The sequence below is a fragment of the Alosa sapidissima genome, chromosome 9 (assembly GCF_018492685.1).
Source record: "Alosa sapidissima isolate fAloSap1 chromosome 9, fAloSap1.pri, whole genome shotgun sequence".
Classification (NCBI taxonomy): Eukaryota; Metazoa; Chordata; class Actinopteri; order Clupeiformes; family Clupeidae; genus Alosa; species Alosa sapidissima.
Genome location: NC_055965.1, coordinates 3,766,980 through 3,786,343, shown reverse-complemented (window position 1 = coordinate 3,786,343; position 19,364 = coordinate 3,766,980). Strand labels below are relative to the sequence as shown.

The window sequence follows — 19,364 nt, the reverse complement described above, 5'->3', positions numbered from 1 at the left end:
CGCTTCAGGAGCCGTTGTGACTGGGCTTCATCACAGGGCTTTAGTAGACAAGACACAGTGTAGAACATGGAGGGGACGTCCTCTGCTGTCAGCACAGTTTTTCATGTTCAGCGTAGCATCCTAACTACGCAGACATCACTGTGCCCTGGAACGCAGAGCCCTTCTCTCTGGGTGAGGGCATGAATACAGCTCCACTGAGCGGCACATTCATTTAATTATGTAGGGTTGCAAAAGCGGAGCATTTGCAAATAAAAGGGAGAAGGGGGGGGGGATCCTACACTGCTCATAATCACTCTCCCCCCCCTCTCTCGCCTCGTTCTCTCTCTGTCTATGTTTCTCTCTCTTTCTCAGAGACAGAAGGAGGACTGGACGAAAGGGCGAGACTGAATGCCAACGTGCCACAAAAGGGTGAGGGGGTGAGATGGAGGGAGGCGCCATTTTCTGAACAAACCCGCCGTCCGTCTCCCCATGTCCCATCGCGGCTCCGCCTCACGATAACAAAGAGCTGCGGCAGCTCCGCACGCACCACTGGACTCCACTGGGCCGGCGCGTGCTGGACGCCCTACAGACACACTGCCAGCTGAGATGAAACCCAGCGCTCGTCTGATCTGTGTTGTCCTGCTTATACACTCATTTCCCTCTGCAGTTGCTCAAGAACTGGACAAAATAATCTGTTTTGTCTGTCTACAAACTCAGCAAAAAAAGAAAAAAGAAATTAAAATCGTATATTGTATGTCAGCTCTAAATGATTCAGTACATAATTATGATGTTAGCATATGCCTCTTTTTCACAGCTGGAACAGGCCTAGTTACCAGAGGTGTGTCCATAGTGAGTGGATAACAAGACACAACACAATACAACACAAATGTGACTTAGAAGTATTAGTATTGACATCCACAGGACCTCTGTATAACGTCCAAAATAGGTTTCATAGTCCTATTGACGTCCAAATGGGGTCATGGTTAGACGTCAAAATAGCGGACCTAGTTTGCACGTCTTGCAGTCTTCCAGAATTGGTCTTGGACCGAGGGACGCAATAAAGACATGATCTGCATGTCCATCAGATGTCTAATGTTTAGTGGGAATCATTTTTCAATTCTAACATATTGATGAGGTCATTTTCCTTTGGCGTACATATTTGGTTTGAGACATAGCTTACCTTTGTTTTTATTTGTTATTTGCCAATAACCATATCTATTGTCTGTAGTTTATTTTTTATTTTATTTTTAAAGAAAGCTGTCTGCTCTGCATTTTCTTCATGTTTCTTTGCATACTTCAGTGAACTTACTGTATTAGGTAGTTGAGCACACTTGATCTGAATTCAACAGCAGAGACGCGAGTTGGAGAATAGGATACTCTTTATTGACTTGGGTCTGCACTCACTGTTAGGACGGCTCAGGTCACTCGTGCATCTCCCGTGGACAGCAACTGTGGGGCTGCACTCACCAACCTGGTGCACAACAGAACATGAGCTCAACACCAGGCTCAGGGTATCAATTTCAAACTGTGCCTAATACAATTCCTCTTTAACAGATAGACAAAGGTAAAGTGAGATAGTGAGTAAGTGATCAAGTTGGAACCTTTTTAAAACTTTGAGTCATGTTAGAACCCATTTCATGACCAGATGTTATTAACTGGCTTGTGACCTTGTCATATTCGCTAATTGCATGCCCAAGGAAGGCTTTTGTCCAGAGTTTTGAGGCTCAATGAAAGTGTATGTGTGTGTGTGTGTGTGCATTCTGCTCACTTGCACTGTGCCATGCGGAGAGCCTGGACTCTCCTCTGGGTGATGTCCATCTCCAGGAGGCGTGGCAGAATGGGCGCAGTGGCGGGGGGCACGGGGGTCTTGCGGGCGAGCTCCATGTTGTGCAGCGCGCTCCTCATATCCCACACGGGCCTGGCCTCGGGCTCGCTCTGCGCCGGGCTCCTGGGCCACGGGCTGCAACGGGCAGGGCACAGGCCACTCGTTAGCGTCCAACTGGGCCTTTTAATTACTGAGAAAACCCCCAAAGCCCAAACAATCATGCTGTAATGTAATGTTCGTGTTTTAAGATCAAAGAATAAAATAGAGCCATCTGGCCATGTGCTTTGGGTGACAATCCTGGAGCCAAGAGTTGGATTTCTATCAAGATTGTCTATATAATTTGCATGTATGATGATTAAAGCTAGGAAAGCAGCAAAAAAGACACTAAAAATACATGCAGATATACAAACCCTAAACACACTTTCCAATTATGGTGATCAAACATGTAAAATGAGTTCAACATGATTACACAGCCCATCATTCAGGCCTTGCACTTGATCTTGCACAACACAACACAGACCATACCAATAGCAGACTCAGTAGGCCTTTATGACGAGAGCTCGCTCCCTCCTACCTGAACATGATGTGGTGGACCTCCTCTGACCGCTGGTGCAGCATGCGGGCGGGGGCGGTGGGCGGCCGCTGCAGGCGTGAGCGTGAGGGCGGCCTCGGGGCCACCACCAGCTTGTGGGAGCTGATGGACAGAGCAGGCTTCCCCTGGCAGTCACAGCTGCTGGGGTACGGCAGGATCACATGTACCCCACAATCCTCTCGGATCTGAGGCAAGTAGGAGTAGCTTTTTGTTAGAGATTTCCAAAGGCCTTCCAAAAATACTGGTACTGATCAAAATGCAATAGTTATATCATAATGTCAAAATAATGTTAAATATTATTTATCATTACTTATCATGTACGTTTGTATTTGCACACATGAACTGTTCTTTCGATTTTTAAGGACTTATATAGTTTAACCTACTTCTAACATTAAGGGCGCTAATTTAAATGCTAGGCAAAGTGCAAAGTCAATCTGTCAACAAAGTTGTCGTGCTTTCATGCTATAAACCAAATCAATTGGCATGGCAAAACTGGCAATTGTTATATAGTACAGTGGCTATAACAAATGCCCTCCAGGAGGTTCTAGAAGTGCCTGCCCAACCCTTTCACTGCTGGAAAGTAATGGTTCCTATTTGTACCTGTTTAAAGAGGCAGGTGGTGCGTGTGAGGTGCATGAAGCGATCCTCTTCAGCGGCAGCCTGTCTGATGCTAAAGCGGTTCATCACCGCGCGCTCGTACTTCTCCAGTTTAGAGAGGAAGGTGTACGTATCGCTCAGTGCCAGGCCGTCGTTGCACTCCCGGGCACACTGCAACTGGACATTTAGGTTGTGCCTGGGTCAGTGAGTACAAATGTGTACAAATGATAAAACACATCTTACAAAACAGTTTTCATGAGTAATGTCACCCAAAACATCTCAAACTAAAGCCTATAACATCAAGCAGTCTCCCAAACCCCAACCTTTATGAAAACAAAACAGCTCTGCTAAAATACAAGGTAGGAATAATCTGTTGAATGCTAAACAGTCTTAATTGAACACACTTCCATTACCAATGTTTCATAACCAAGCTGCTTACCTAACTTGCATCAGTGCTTTATAGGCAATATATTTCCTCATGAGGCAGGACAGGCGCAGATCGGCAGCGTTGAGCGAGCGCTTGATGGTGTGCTTTGCCATTTGGTAGAGCTTGGAGGGAAGAGCTTCACTTTGGGCCGCCTGACGCAATAGCTTCAGATTGGTTCTCTGTGCTTCCACACTCAGGCGGTACCTCATCGCGGCCATTTCCTTCTGGACGCTCTGCCCATCCCCCATTAAGTCCTCCATGTAGCGCTCCAGGTCCTCCTCCAAGAAGTGGACTACGGGAGATGGTGTTCTGAAGGACGGCGTAGGGGCCGGCTTCACCCGAAACACTGGGCTCTTCCTGGGCTGTGGGTCTTTGTCCACTTTGGGCTGAGGCGACTCAGGATTAGACTCCACGTCTTCTATTTCAGCATCAAAGGAGCAGACGGAAGAGGAGCTGCGAACAGGCAGAGCCTCCAGGCTCACCACTGGCCCAGGGACAGCCGTCACAGAGGGCAGCTTTTCAGCGCCAGCGGGGAGAGACGACTGAGAAGGTGTTTGTGTAAATGCATTTCTTTTCTCTGGAAGAGCGATGACAGGAGTGACCTTTGGAGCAGGCGGCTCTGGCAGTTTGATCTCAGGAGTCGCGGGGCGCTCCTCGGGAGTGGCGGATCGAATTGGCACCCTCACCTCTGACACGTGACGCACAACCTCTGTTTCCCCAGCTGGTGGCGCTGGCTCTTCAACAGAACTAGCCTGAGTTTCTGGTTCAGGTTCGCTCTCCTCCTCTTCCTCCTCCTCCTTCTCCTCCTCATATTGCACCACAGAGACGACAGAGGCCTTTGGAGAGGGGGTCAGAGAGGGGGTCACTGTCAGAGAGGGCTGCTGGATTGGTATGAAAACGGGGGCCGCTTGCTGAAGCCTCTTGACCTCCAGCACAAGGGAGGCGTTGTCTTGCTCCAGGCCAGAGATCTGCAACTTCATCTGGGAGATGTTCCTGTTCCTGCTGTTCAGGTCCGTCTTCAGTCGTGAGATGTACAGCTGTTCGCTCGTGTCCACGTGCTTGACCGACTCCTCCTGGGCATTCGAGGCCTTCAGGCACTCCAGCTCCTTGCGGAGCCGCTCTGTTTCCCACGTACGCTCCGCAAGGGCCGCACACATGTTCTGGAGGCCAGCTTGTCCGAAGCTGAAGGCCATGGCCATCGGTTTCTTGCACGACAGGAACTTTGCCATGTCTCTGAACATGAAGCACAGGTTGTCGGTGCTCTCGGCTGCCTGGGCGTCATCATCCAGCAACTCCTCCACAGACGGAGGCTGGAACTGCTGAATCCTCAGAATCATTTTGGCGTTGACCTTAGCCTCTCTCCACCAGCACCAAACACCATCTTTATCTGCGTACATTTATTTATTGTACAAGAGTCATTTAAGATCAAATCCAACAATATATCCAACATTTATCATTCATCCAACAATAGCCTGTAGCAAATTAAAAATGCACCAAGGGCCTTAATGACTGGATGTAAAATGCCCATAGTACAACTTGGGGTCTTATTATTTCTTCTCAGCTCAACAGCTCAACAGATGCTCATTAATGTTTTTTGTTTTTAGAATTTCACATTCTAAGAGAGTTAGGCTACCTCTCCAGTTAAAGCAGTAGCCTGTACCTGTCATTATAGTTCTTACCTTTTGTCTTGTTCTTGTTGGCGTCAGCTGTTAAAATCTGCCTAGAAATCTGATGCAGGCGCTGAATGCGTGTCTCTACATCCAACAATGACTCCTCAATCTTTTCCTCCATCTCTTCCACCCACTTCTGTGTGATGTCTGCCAAATTATACTCATCCTGCTGAGCCTCAGCCAGGTCCTCGACTTCGAGATCATTATGGAAAAAAGAGAAGGCTGGTTGGGTCTAGGCAGCACCTTCACTATGGGCTAAAATGCTGCAAATGATCCACTGCTGCAGGATACCAATTCGAACCATCAAACGACCTTCAAAAAGTGAGCTAGTGGCTAAATCACATTAATTTAGCATACTGAGGACTTCACCTGAAAAGTGGCAAGCTGCCGCTTTTGAAATTGATGTCAAAGAGCAGTAGGAGTGCTCATGGAGGGCTCCTCCTTATACAGTAAATAGGCCACACTCACCAGTGTCCTGGAGCCAATGAAGGACGGTGCTCAGGTGCTCCGTCTTATCAAAGTTGGAAAGAAAGAAGGCTTTAATGAAGGAGCGCGCAAGCTCGCGCCTCTTGCTCATGTCCTTGTGCGGCGCGTCTTCGTCGTCTTCATGGTCGGCCTCCTCCTCGGCCTGTACCACAGCGGCTAGATGGAGGCGCTGCACAGCACTGTTCACGCTATTGAGGATGACCTCAAGTCTGCCAGCCACCTCCTGGAATATCAAAATGCACTCCCATAACTGACTGTGAAACAAATTAATGAAAACTAGTTTAGACTCATTATAGAGCAATAGAGTCCACAATCAAATGCACTTTCTGTCAATTTCAGCAAAATCCCAAGGCCCCGATTCCTGAACATACCCTGCACCATTCTAGCCTGATTAGCACGCAGACCAAAGGTTCGTATGGGTATTCCCCGGCTAGCAACATTCCTTTTGATGCTGAAATATTTATATACCAACATAGGCTAAGCACAGTCAGTTATACATAAAATATATTTTAGTGTTAAACTGATATCCCAGTGAAATTATTTTTTGGAAACAAATAGGCCTGCATGTTTGTTTGTTTTTTCGTTTGGAAAAGAAAGTAACTTACCGCTTTGGCTCGTGTCAGCTTTGCCGACTCTATAGTCTGCAACACTAGCTGTACGGAGTCAGGTAATTCTAGAGGGTCAGATTTTATATCACTCAACATTAAATCTACGTCCATTTTTGGTAATCAGTTAACTAGCTAATTTCAAAACAAGACAATAAATAAACCGCGGGACTGACTGGCACGGACATCCTTTCATTCTCCAGACAGAAATAATGGTTAGACAGCGTCATAATTAAACAGCGTTCTAAGGTCAATGGATCAAGCCAGAGCTCTGTTCTAGAATCCTTGGTTTTTACGGTAGGCTAAATTTTTATTCAGTTCTGATGAACTTACCCTACATTTTTACAATGCAACATATACATTAGATGTAACAAAAGCCTCCTTATTAGCAGTGTATATACATTTGTATGAATATTTCCATCAATATGAGATAAAATTGCTTGTACCTAACTTGTAGCTTGTAACCTATAGGCCTACAGCAAGTTATGTACAATGAATATCTGTCTGTTTTGTATGGTTTTCACCTGTAACACCTAAATTGATTGAAACAATTTAGGCATTTATATTTTATTTTCAAAAAATATATCGAAGATAATTCTGCAAAGTTAAAATAACAATAAAATAGCCATCTTTATTTCTTTGTATAATAACATATCAAAGATATATTGTATTACTGTATGTCAGAACAAATATCACAATATGTAGACTATACAACATTAAACAGGAGACATATGTTCTTTTACCTTCAAAATATGACTTTATGTTGATGATGTGATAGCATTCAATGACAACTTTAAAAGCGTAAACAGGGATTCTCTAAAGGCTATAATAGCATAGGCTAGCCTACAGGTTTGACATGACAATGTGTGAAATTAACACAGGATTTTTAACATACTTAAACCTCATTCAGAAAAAAGGACTAACTTGTTTTGAGTGACATGAGTGAAATGTGAAAAAAGTGGTGGTGTCATTTCATTTTCAAGTCGCTGTTCTGTCTGCCTGGTTGTGAGCATGTCTGTGTGCTTTACCCCAGGCATCTAGGAGATTAAAGGCTCTGTTTTCTATGTTTACATAAAAATGAATTCAATAACACATGAGCTGCAGATCAAGCCAGGGATGCTACTGTCAGACATAAATAATGGAACAGCACGAGGCGAGGTACAAAAAGATAGCAACACCCACAAACTCTAACTAGTACAGTATGATGGGATGTGTGCATGTATACCACATGTACAGTATGCGTCGGCTTTGGTTTGTGTGTGTGAGAGAGATTTTTTAAGGGATGCCACCAACAAATGTGGGCATACATTTGAATCTAATACAATGACGTATAAATATTTATTTAATCATAAATCAATTCTATATACCTGTTTCTCTTAAGAACAAAAAGCACATTTATTTGGTTTACATGGAGTACAGTAGGCAAAGGGGAATTAATAGTCCAATATGTATTATGCCCACAGTTCTCAAAAACAACCTACACATCAATAATAACAAGATCAGTAACAACAATGCAAACACAACATAGAGGGATGGGTATCATGGGCAGAGGAAACCACAACAGAAAAAAAAGGGGGAGGGGGGGTCGTGGCGGCTCCACACTCATCTGTAACGGACAGAGCAGAGGAGTCGGTTTCTGCAAACACTAGACCACACACTGCCACACAGCACAGCACTGAACAACTACAGACTCAGATCCTACTTTATAAAAAAAAAAGAAAAAAGAATCACGTGCAAACTGTGAGGTTTATATTTTTGGGAATATATATTATATGCTGTATTTATATATACTGTTTGGTACAGGATATACATGTCTGGAACACATGGTTGTACTCTAGCAATAACCTTGCCACAGTTGCACTTTACTCTTTTAACCTCTCAATATAACAGTTAATTTTCTGTCAGCTGTCAGACTGATATCATATCACTTCTTAATCACTCTGTGTTTGTAAACATTAAATTGGCAATGACGGACGGACAATAAGAGTGGCACTGGTAACACTACATGTGTAAGTGGTTGGCACTCCCATGTACAAACTTCCATCAGGGCTTCAGCCATAATGGACATGGATGGAAATAAGACAAAGGTCCAGAGACTGAGACACACATTTATTATACAAGACAAAGTAAGGGACCAAGGGGTTTGCTCTTAACTTCTGGAGGAAAATGAAATGGCACACATACGAGGAACAGATAACGAGGCTCCAAAAAGAATACTTCTGATTGAAACACTTAAGATATGATTAAATGACGTTTTTTAATTGTGGAAGAACATGACTGTTTTGTATGGGGAGTCCACAGCCTCCTTGGAGTGCATTGTTAGGGGACGTGTGGGAGATCTGGCTGAGACAGTGGACAGTTGGCCAGAAGAGGGCTTCGTCAGGTTTTCGGGATCGGTGGACAGGCTAACAGACGGATGTCTACATCTCGTGGGACAGCACCTCAGGACCCGGGACACCATTGGCTTGCAGGGCAGGCTGACCATTGGGTTGACCGTTGGGTTGTGTGTTGTTTTCGTTGAGCCGACGAACCCGGTACATCTCATAATGGATGCTGCTGGTGATGTCCTTTAAGTTCTGCATGTGGGTCCTGGATAAAAATAAACAAAATGTAGTAAACAAAAAGAGCACCAAGTGCCAATTATGAGATAATGAACACTATGCAAAAAATCTAAACCAACCAAAAACATTAACGAGTTACTCAGGGAAATGAGCCAATTACCTGATTAGCAGATCACGCAAGTAGGCAAACTCGCAGTGCGCAATATTCTCAACTGTAAAAAGAACAAAAATAATCTCAGTTAGGCACTATGGCAAGGAAATGACATTCACATTTTGAACCTGACTTAAATCCACAAATATGCCAATAAAGGACCCTTTTTAAGTGCATTTGGCAGAAGCTGAAGCCAACCCTTCTGGCCAGCAAGTCAATGGGTATAATGTCAAAGAAAATATTATTTTAAAAAGATGGAAATGTGAACTTGGGTCAGTAGGGAGAGATGGACACTCTTGCCATGTCAATGAGGCCAAATGCTCTTGCCAACAAGCCAATGAGAATGATCAAGGAAAGCTGACTTTTAACCAGATGAAAATGTACACACAGCTTGAGTGAATGGAGAGAGGTGCCAAGCCCAGAGTGATATCACAGAAACTAAACTAAGCATGAAAAGTCGAACGACAGTTAGCTCAAGAGCTGCTCGACATTTAGTTGAAATGCATCTTCTTGTGTAATCCAACCACTTAGTGAACATCACAATGCTGATGGAAACCTGACTGAACAGTTAAAAACACCGTGATTCTCCTCATGACCACAAGAGGGCAATGTAGTAGCAGGCAAGTCCAGGATGACAGAACCTATCTTGACGGCTGCAGCGAGCAAGCAGTTCCTTTACCCTAGGATTACAACAGCCACTTCAAGTCACATAATATATTAAAAAACCTCTTATAAAGAAGGCTGAAAGCTTAACAAATTCTCCATGACAATTTTGCGGGAGGCTAAAAGTGGGGGAACACGTGTATGAATTATAGATTATGTCAGGTTCACAAATGAGAAGAGCAGCGCTCTTTATGTGACTGCGGCGAGCAGACGCTTTGAAATTCCGGCACAGGAAATTAAATTCTATTTGAACGCTGTGAGGGGAGGCTGAGGGTGCCATGGAGGCCCACCAAGTGGAGGCACACACACACACACACACACACACACACACACACACACACACACACGCTGATTAGCAGGGCTGCTTGAACTCATCCAGCACTATGCACTGGCTCAGCTGATGACAGAATGCATATCAGTACTCTCTCTCTCTCACAAACACAAACACACACAATAAACCGTCTGGTAGCATCATGAAAGGTGGATCCTATAATGGATTTTCAATTGGACACAGCAAAAACAAGGGTGGCATATACATGTGTCAATAATGGCTTTGATAATGTACATCTCATACATCATTCACGTCCGTTTAATGAACTAGCTAGCGCGTGTTCGAAACATCCACATTAGAGCAGAGAGAGAGAGAGAGAGAGAGAAAGGAAAAAAAGAGAAAGAAAGAAAGAAAAAAAGAGATGAGAATGTTTTCCTATCTCCCTTTCTCTAATGATTGGCTTGCTGGTTTCCTGTCAGCCAAGATGAGTCATGGCGGCGGCCGCAGTGGGGAGCAGCGTGCCTCAGATCACACGGCAACGTTCAGAGAGAGAGAAAGAGAAAGAGAGAGATGAAAGAAAAGAGAAGGGAGAGATGGAGGGAAATGGCTGGGAGGGAGGAGAGGACAGCGGAGTGGAGCGGAGCAGAACTCCGCCTGGGAACGCGAGGCCCACAGCCGCTCTCCTTCACTGGCCACTCTTCCAAATTTATCGTGGCGCTTGCCGGCGACGTGCACAGCAGTGCGCTCCCACCTACTGAGTCCCACACTCTACTATGTGCACAGGAATAGCAGCATTGTTTCCTGTGCTGCCTCCTCTCCCCTTCCCACCAGCGCTTCTATTTCGCACCCCCCCGCGTCTCTAAATGGGTCTCTCTGCTAATGGGGCCTTTCCAAGCCGCTTGGCTGTTTGTGGAGATTCACGCAGAGCTCTGCACTACGCTGCACTCCTCGGTGAAATGTGGCTGCAGACTCGTGTTTGATCAGGGCTATTTCACCGCACGGCACATTCCACACGCTAACCAATTGTGCCTGGAACATTCTACAATTCTTGGGAGCGGTGGGGGAGGGAGGGAGGGAAGGGGGGTTGCTTCAGGGAAGTGTGAGAGTAGCACGGCAGCACACACACACACACACACACACACACACAAAAGATGAGGTCATCCTACTACAGGGGCTTAAAGCACACATTGGAGTCCACAGCGCAGTGTTATTAAGACGGTGGGACACTCTAAGCCAGTGGTCCCCAAACTTTTTCTTCCGAGGGCCAGCTCACTATGCCTGGCTCTAAGAGAGGGCCAGAGACTCGGAGTATATCAACCATAAATAGCTTAGTGCTGTGAACAACAGCAGTCTACCTTAGTTGAATATTCCATTACATTTTATCATAGGCTACTGCAATTTAATACCATTGCTAGCTGTGTTTATGTTGCCACCATGCCATATCAGTGTAAAATGTAGCTCAAATGAAATAATACTAATAAAAAGACTCAAGTTGAGAACAAGCAATATCCTACAAATAATTTAAAGTTATCAAACTATGAGAGTTTTATGAAGTGCTGGCAAACACATCTGAAATGACCACCATTCTAACTTTCACTCACCTGATCAGAACTTTGAACTCTGTATGAACATTTGAGCGTGTGAATAAAAAATAGAAATAACTATCCCAGAAAGTCCCAGAAATATGACTTGAATAGAAGTTAGTTAGTTATTAACGAATAATTAATAAACTTTTAGAATACTTTGAGCACTGATGCAGTCAGCATAGGCCTCTTACATTGTTTGCAGGTAGGCCTACATTTCATTCCGTTTTCGATGGCAAACGCAAAACAGCGCCAAAACAACCACCAGTGGACAAAAAGAGTATTACATGTGTACTGTTAAGACTCGCCATAGAGAATGAATGGGGAAATTACGGAGGTTATAGTTTGACGATGTCGTACTCCCGTGCGGGCCAAATGCTATATACCACGGACATGTTTTGGGGGGCCACCTAAAATGAGTTGGCAGGCCGTATTCGGCCCGCGGGCCGTAGTTTGGGGACCACTGCTCTAAGCTTTATGACTGCGAGGCCGAGGGACACTGGGCTGTGGCCAAACCAGACACGGTGACATTCCGGCTTGGCGGCTCTGCTCTGCTCGGCTCTGCCTGGGCTGTTGACCGATCCCACTGCTCTGCTCTCTCCCACAGGATGAGCCAAGACGGCCCCACAGCCCCCCCCCCCCCCAATCCACTCCTCTCCTCACAGCTCCTGGCAGTGGCACAGTAGTCAAGATGGGCCACAGGCCTGTGTGCACTCACTCTGTCACTCTCATGCGTGCCTCACTCCTTCCTTTCTTCCATTGTAACGGTTTCTCTCTCTCCCCCCCCCCCCTTTCTCTCTCTCCCCCCCCCTCACTGTCTCTCTCTCCCCCTCTGTGGAAACAGACAGACAGAGACAGAGAGACAGACAGACAGAGAGAGAGAGAGAGAGAGAGTGAGAGTGAGAGTGAGAGTATCTCTCTCTCTCTCTGTATCTCTGCAACTCTTCATTTCTCCATGATGTCATGCGGTTGGACTGCAGTGTGAGCCTCCTGGGTTCATCTGAAGCCCTAAACCCCTCTGGATGCAGTAAAGAGGAGGCTGTGGAGGTAGAGAGGGCTCTGGATGCAGCAGGCCACGTGGGTCTAAATCAGCCAGACATTTTGAAATGTGTGCTGGCAACTGCCTATCAGATCCTTTACCCTAAACACTGCCAAATCTCTAAATCTTTGACTTCACATCTCTTTGTATCAATCTGTGTGTGTGTGTGTGTGTGTGTGTGTGTGTGTGTGTGTGCAGGGTTACCTTCTATGGTCCCCCACTTTGTTTTCCTTCCTAGAAGCTTCTTCCCGTTGACCTGGTACTCCTGGTCACTCCCCACCACAGCAAATGGGATCATCTCCTGATAGACCCATATACACAGAGCACACATACAGAGGCATTATAACCAAGTCTATTGTGCACATAAAACCATGCTAGTTTTAAGCTTTTTATAAAAAATAAACAAAAATCAATCCAATACATATGGTTCATTGTTTATCTTGTTCAACATTGTATGTAGTCACATTATTTATATTACTAATGATTCATTTGGCAGCTTACAGTACCATATGATTCATTTGACATATTTTCTAGCATACTCCAACTGCAGTATGTTTTGAACGTGTTCCAACTCAGGGGATGTATGTGTGTGTGTGTGTGTGTGTGCTCACTCTGATCTTCTCGTTGATCATCCTGTCCTCGGCGTCCTCGTCAAACTCCTTCTGGGGGTAGACATCAATCCCGTTGGCACTCAGGTCTTCTCTGATCTGCGCACAGGAGAGTGCCAAATCGCCTTGTTATCAGAAGCTAATCTCAAACAGAGGTCCATCTCACTCATGTATATGGCAGCCGGGGGAAAAGCAACCGCAACTGAACATGGCTGACCTCCAAGACCACCATTTCCTCAGATGCCTGTCCATGTGCGGGGGGACACGCACGCACGCACGCACGCCACAGGAATCGGGAAGGTGTGGGAGAGAAGGGTCCAGCCCTTAAGACAAACACGCCCGACTGGCTGAGGACAGCAACTCGTGGAAAAAGGATGGACGAAGACAGACTCTCTGAGGGCGTATGATGGTGGCCCCTTGTAGCAGGGGATGACAGCAGTGATAACAATGTCTCTGGAGGTCAGTGTCAGTCTCAAGGTTACTCACCACTTTCTCAAAACAAACCCAAATGTACAAAGCGCAGCAGATTGGCTGCGTCCCAGAGAAATGTCCTGCTCCCTTTCCCGTAGATTAGTGTTTGTTCCCCGACTGATTCAGGGATGCTAAAATAAGTGCACTCCACGCAGCAAGCATGAGAGGCCCTCGTTTTGAACACAACAAAAACGCCTACAGGCTTTCCCAACAGATCATTTCCTGTGACAGTGAAATGAACAGGGTAAAAGCCTACAAACAGCTCTGGAGACCTTAATTCAATAAACAGACCGTGAATCGAAAGGACTTTGGCCCTCATGACAAGCAACACACTCTTCAAACAATACTCAAAACACATATATGGCACTGACTCCCTAGCCATCACTGGAACGGTCATCATCCATGCCGCGGAACCTTGCAGCTGTAGGGGCTTTGAACAGCCTCTCCTTCTCCACTCACACGCCTCCACAGCGACGGCCAGAGCAAGGACAGAGGGAGATCTCTGCCAGCGCCGAGCGCTAAATGAATGGCCAAGCCTCGGCTACGGCTGCCCATTCCTCCCCACAATAAAGACCGCTTTTATTTCTTTTTTTAAACCACTGTGTATACTTCTGGAGGCCTTGAATCAAGGCAAATAAACTGAGAGGAGAGCATACAGGCTCACGTTGGCTCAGCGGAGCAGTGAGGAAAGCAGAAGGAGCTACCCCACCGTGACATTGATGTGACCTTGACTCAGAGAGCGCTCTGCTGCTGCTCCTTTCTCATGTCTGAGAGAGAGAGAGAGAGAGAGAGAGAGAGAGAGAGAGAGAGAGAAGAAAATCCCCCATGCCAGGGTCACTTCTGCCCCGCGGATCCAAGCCAAACAGCCAGCAGCGAGCCCGCCGGGCCTGAGACTCTCCCGCTGCTCGGCGTTTGTGCTCATTGGCCCCGGCCAGCGAGGAACACAGAGGAAACGGTAGCCAAGGCGCCCAGCGGGCTTCCTCAGGATGCCAGAATGTGGGACATACTTGTCAGTTCCCCTGCACGATCACACACAAACAAACACACACACACACACACGCGGGCCACAGTGTGGGGGTGGTGGTGGGGGGAGGGTCATCCAATCAAAACAGTGATGTCGGTGTTTGAGGACACTAAAGCCTCATGTCAATGCACTAGTGCCCCAGAAGCAGAAGCTGGGAAGGGGATTGGTGCCCTGTGGCCCGCTGGACCTGTGCTCTCCCCCGGCCCACCACGGCGTCCAGCCTCATTCCTCCCAAAATCCCCCTCCTGTTATTTCATCAGGCCTTATATAAGGCTCTCCTCCCTGGCACATAAACCACACTTTGTGAGAAGAGGCGCTAAATCACTAGCATCTGGTACCGAAGCCAATTAGCCTGTTAAAAACATCACCCCTTTTTTTGCCTCCCATTCACTCAACAATTCAATTACAAGCTACTTAGCAGCTCCGTTTGAAAGGGGTGGAGTGCATCTGAAGGCAGAGCGCGGGCCTCCGACAACAGCACCTCCAGATGTCTGGCCCTTTTGTTTGGAGTTCACGGCCGGCCGGTCTTACCTACCGGAGCGATCCTGCCCCCCGTGCCCTGTAAACATCTCCTGCCAGCCTGTGAAGTGGCTGCCAGCTCGGGAGCCGAAAGGAAAACATGCCTGCACTCGCTGCCCTGCCCTGTTTACACGCACGAAGGCGGGGGACGCGTTTTCCTCGCTTGCACGAAGGCAGCGGAACTATTCTGCACAAACTGCAGGAGCAGGCCAACAGGCTGCGCCGAACACAATTGCAAAAGAGGTGAAAACATTTTTGGGAAGGCTTTTCAAAGTGACGTTCTTTTGGACTTTTTTTTAGCCTTTATTAGACAGAGCAGTGAAGAGAGAGAACAGGACATGAGTCGGAGACTAAATCAAGGGGAGTGGGTTTGGGAAAGGGGCCCGTGGGAACTGAGCACGTTCATTCCCACGGAAAAGGCTTCTGGAGCAGCTGGAAAAAATGAGAACGCCGTCTGCCATTTAGAGGGAGGTGATGGCTGCTCACCTTCTGTTTGAAGTAGTCCCTCTCCTCCAAGGTCAGCGTGTCTGCTTTCGCGATGACGGGGACGATGTTGACCACTTTGCTGAGGTGCCTCATGAACTCCACGTCAATGGGTCTTAGGCTGGGGAAAAAAAAAAACAACAAGAAACGAGAGTCACACAAAAGGGAGCCAAATCAGTAGCAGTGCAGTTATTTTTGTCAGCGTTTTCTCTCTCCAAAACAAGGCCACTGGAGTTTGGGAGGCGACGGGACTGAAAATACCTCGAAGGCTTTGTGTGATGACCGACTCAAACACTAGAGGGCAGCAGAGCCCAGCGTCGTGCCCCAGCATGCCGCTCTGGGTGGTTGTTTATCAGCGGATTGTGGTGTTGTTGGCCATTAAAAAAAGGTCAGACAAACTAGAGCAGATCTGGTCACGCAGCTGCAGGTCACCCCAGTGGGAGGTTTGCTCATGTGCACCAGCGAGCTCGTAAACGCACACCGCAATACTCCCACTTTAAAGTGGAACAAATGCAGAGGACTTGCTCACGGCCTAATTTTGGGGAGATTAACTTGATAATTATGCTTTTTTGGATGACTCCTTCCTTCGTGCATGTGCATGTGTGTGTGTGTGTGTGTGTGTGGCACCACATCACTGTTAAGGCAATGGAAGCCCTCGCTGTGTTTTACAAACATGGCCGCTCTCCATCTGTTGTGTCAGCGGCTCACTCGTGCTGCTGTCTGCAGTCAGTCAGTCCGAGTGCTTTCTCCTGGAAGGGCCGCTGGTAAGTGCTCTTATTTTCCTCCCGTTCCCCCCCCTCCAATTACTCTGGTGAGGTCATGCGTCAGCGTGAAGAGCTGCTGCTGCTGCTGCACCAATATGCTCACTCGCGAGCGCCAGGCCTGAGTTGCCTCTGCCCTTAACCAAACACTGCTATTTCCTCCACAACGATGTGTTAAACATGCACAGATGCACATAAACCAAGAGTTTCTTCACACATTTGCACGCAGGCAGATAACAAATAAAGGAACACGCACGCAGCAAGCATGCAGAAACACACGCACACATAACACAAAGCTCTCTTTCTCTCACACACACACATGCACACACACACACACACACACACACACATATATAACACAATGCCCCCTCTCTCTTTATTTATCTCTCACACATTCACATTCACACACACACACACACAGAGACACACATACACACAATGCCACGCATCACATGCCAATGCAGGCGGGGGTTTCCAAGGGCCCGGGGCCCATTCTGGAGTCGTTGGAGGTCACATGAGCCCGGGGGGGTGGGGGGGTGGGAGAGCTGCATGCTGGGGCAGAGTGTCCTCAGCTGCACGAGCTCAGCGCCACGCCAAACACATGTGCCATCACCGCACAACACATGTGAACATACAAGCACACACACACGCCTCATGCCCTCTGCCACACATACGCTTGTGTGTGTGTGTGTGTATAAGCTACAGTACAGATAATGACACACGAGGTTAATGAGCAGAGCAGTGAAGCTAACGGAGGTGTGAGGGAGGTCCGTGGCAACCCACGTCACAGGAGACCGTCTCAGCATGGTGTGTGGATGACCACGTGACTGAGGCGGCGGAGTTCAGCTGCCGTGTCATCCCAACCCCACGATGTGAACTCGGACAGAAGAATCCACTGGCATGGTGGTGATAAACAAGTGGGAGAGCGAGAGAGACCACTCGGCCACTCAGCGTGGCAGATGCTTCGGTCATTTCATCAGTCACCCTAAAGCCACCCAGAGACGTGCCCAATGGGACTAATGACCATTGCAGCTGTTGAACTGCAGACACACCACGGAGCTCGGCTCACAAGGACACCCAAGTGGGAGGTGGTCACTTAGACTTCCCCAGGTCATTAATGCCGACAGATTGTTCCAAAAGCTCGAGCGAAGCTACTCTACCCGTGCATTTGTGAGATCGTTTTCAACCCACTTCTAGTTTATAGCAAGGCGCTAAGCCCAAATGCTGACACAGAGGTTGGTAATGATAGGTTCTGATGGGTTGATGCACAGGAAAACCCTTGGGCCAACGGCTATGAAAACACACATCCCCCATGTTACATGGCAGGCCAGGCTTACTGGGTTACTTAATATTCAGGTCAGCTTAATCATTTTTTATAAGAGATGTCCTCATCAAGGAAATGGGGCTCCAGAGCGAGAGAGGAAGAAACACGGCTTTGGCATGGCGTCACGCTAATTGGTAACAGGCCCCCAAACCTTTCATGAAGCAAACTGAAATCGGAAAGAGGAAAAGAATAATGGCACTCTTTGGTTTTGTAGCCGTTGTTCCAGAACGTTCTGCGAGCGGAGAGCCAGGTTCCTCCTACCGCAGTACAAAAAGGGGGAGGTGTGTGTGTGGGGGGGGGTGGGTTTTGGACTACAAGGGAGTTGGGAGGAGTCTGAGCAGAACATTCTGCTTGTTTGTCAAATCCTGATTTCAAAGGCCAGGCGAGCAGTGCTAGTCACTCAGTGGCAGTGAGTCAGGTCTGTGGAATGGCACCTTTATGAATGATTGATGTGAGAAGCATCTGTGTTAGCACCAGACGTTATGCATGAATCGGTCTATTTTATTTTCCTTTTTCAATCTGCCCTCGATAGTATCAGAGTGAAACATCCTGTTTCCATCTCAGAGCTGTGTTTGACATGTCAGGTCCCAGAGGGAGAGCAGAGGCAGGCAGCAGGGGGAGGTGGAAGGGATGGAGGGATGAATTGATAAATGGAATGATGGGTAGATGAATGGATGCAGGAAAGAAGCAGAGGTGCGCTGTGCCCTAGCTGAACTTAAAGTGACTTAAGACCGGCCACACAGCTGTCGCACAGCAGTAAAGTCTCTCTCTCGCTCACACTCACACACACACACACACACACACACACACACACACACACACACACACTTTTGTCAGGCAACAGCTGTGGCAGGAGGTAGAAAATATAGGGGGCCATATCCAGTGACACACACACACACGCAGCTCTCACACAAAGAGACTTACTCATGGAGAAGGATTTCTAACCTAATCAAACACACACACACACACACTCTGAGGTCATGGAGCTTGTTATGGCCATATGTTCAGGAGTATGTTTGTGTGTGTTGGCTGTGTGTGTGAGAGAGGCTGAGAAAGGTGCGGAAGAACAGTGTAATACAGGTCCTGAAAGAAACAACCTGCTCAACTTTGCACACATGCACACACACACACACACACGCACGCACACACACACACACATACGCACGGCATCCAGCTGTGCTCAAAAGACACAGACGAAAGCCTGTCTTCTTAGCCCTGAGGCAAACGCAAGGCACCATTTCACACCATATTATTCAGCTCCCATCTTCAGCTTCTCAACAAGCAAAGTGTTCTTCAGCTTCTCAACAAGCAAAGTGTTCTTCAGCTTCTCAAAATGTTAGAACCGTTTGGTCACGTTACGGTTCCCCCCTCTTCCTTGCCACTGTGTGACTACGATAGAAAAGGTCTTTGTGTTGAATATGGCCAACGCACACGGACTCTACAGTAGGAACTTTGTGAGGTGCTGGTCACGGGATTCGTGATATGAAAAACAGAGTGAGAGGCCAGCAGGCCCAAACGTTATCTCTTAAACCATCGTGGCATCTGAGCACCCAGAGTCTCCCTCGGTTTTTCATGTGATATCAACGGTCACTGCGCAGTGTTACGGACGACAGGCCGGGTGGAGGACAGCCCACACACACACACACACACACACACACACACACACACACACGGAGAGTCCAGCTGCCCCCTGCCTGAGGTGTGAGAGTGAACTAACGGCCAGAT

At 47.4% G+C, this 19,364-nt stretch overlaps 2 protein-coding genes across 7 annotated transcripts in view; both read right to left on the bottom strand.

Annotated features, from left to right (window-relative positions):
• Positions 1–1,340: 1,340 nt before the first annotated feature.
• On the bottom strand, positions 1,341–6,386 carry LOC121718149. Of its 2 annotated transcripts, none has more exons than XM_042103011.1 (8): positions 6,182–6,386; positions 5,559–5,799; positions 5,100–5,282; positions 3,433–4,807; positions 2,997–3,189; positions 2,379–2,581; positions 1,748–1,939; positions 1,341–1,450 (listed from the first exon to the last, which is right to left on the bottom strand). In XM_042103011.1, exons 1-8 carry the CDS (start codon positions 6,293–6,295, stop codon positions 1,396–1,398), a joined length of 2,556 nt encoding a protein of 851 aa, XP_041958945.1. In that variant the 5' UTR covers positions 6,296–6,386; the 3' UTR covers positions 1,341–1,395. The 2 variants fall into 2 exon arrangements, with proteins under 2 accessions (XP_041958945.1, XP_041958946.1); XM_042103012.1 differs by having other exon boundaries at positions 5,559–5,830; positions 6,182–6,287.
• Positions 6,387–7,495: 1,109 nt separating this feature from the next.
• The window catches only part of sept9b (septin 9b), a 66,574-nt gene continuing 54,705 nt past the window's right edge, over positions 7,496–19,364 (bottom strand). For 4 of the 5 annotated variants that reach the window (XM_042103017.1, XM_042103018.1, XM_042103013.1 and 1 more), the window contains exons 7-11: positions 15,558–15,675; positions 13,061–13,156; positions 12,654–12,759; positions 8,903–8,954; positions 7,496–8,770 (exon numbers count right to left, since the gene is read on the bottom strand). In XM_042103017.1, coding sequence (XP_041958951.1) covers positions 8,602–8,770; positions 8,903–8,954; positions 12,654–12,759; positions 13,061–13,156; positions 15,558–15,675 — 541 coding nt within the window. In that variant the 3' untranslated portion in view covers positions 7,496–8,601. The remainder of the gene's footprint in view (positions 8,771–8,902; positions 8,955–12,653; positions 12,760–13,060; positions 13,157–15,557; positions 15,676–19,364) is intronic. The other variant, XM_042103014.1, reaches the window with a different exon arrangement.

What these genes read in the sequence shown, in the direction of transcription:
- LOC121718149 (XM_042103011.1), bottom strand. Translation starts at nt 6,295, where the DNA reads ATGGACGTAGATTTAATGTTGAGTGATATAAAATCTGACCCTCTAGAA. An exon ending in AGCTGACACGAGCCAAAGCG is followed by an intron (nt 5,800 to 6,181) that starts GTAAGTTACTTT and finishes TTGATATTCCAG; the next exon opens with GAGGTGGCTGGCAGACTTGA. An exon ending in TCATTGGCTCCAGGACACTG is followed by an intron (nt 5,283 to 5,558) that starts GTGAGTGTGGCC and finishes ATGATCTCGAAG; the next exon opens with TCGAGGACCTGGCTGAGGCT.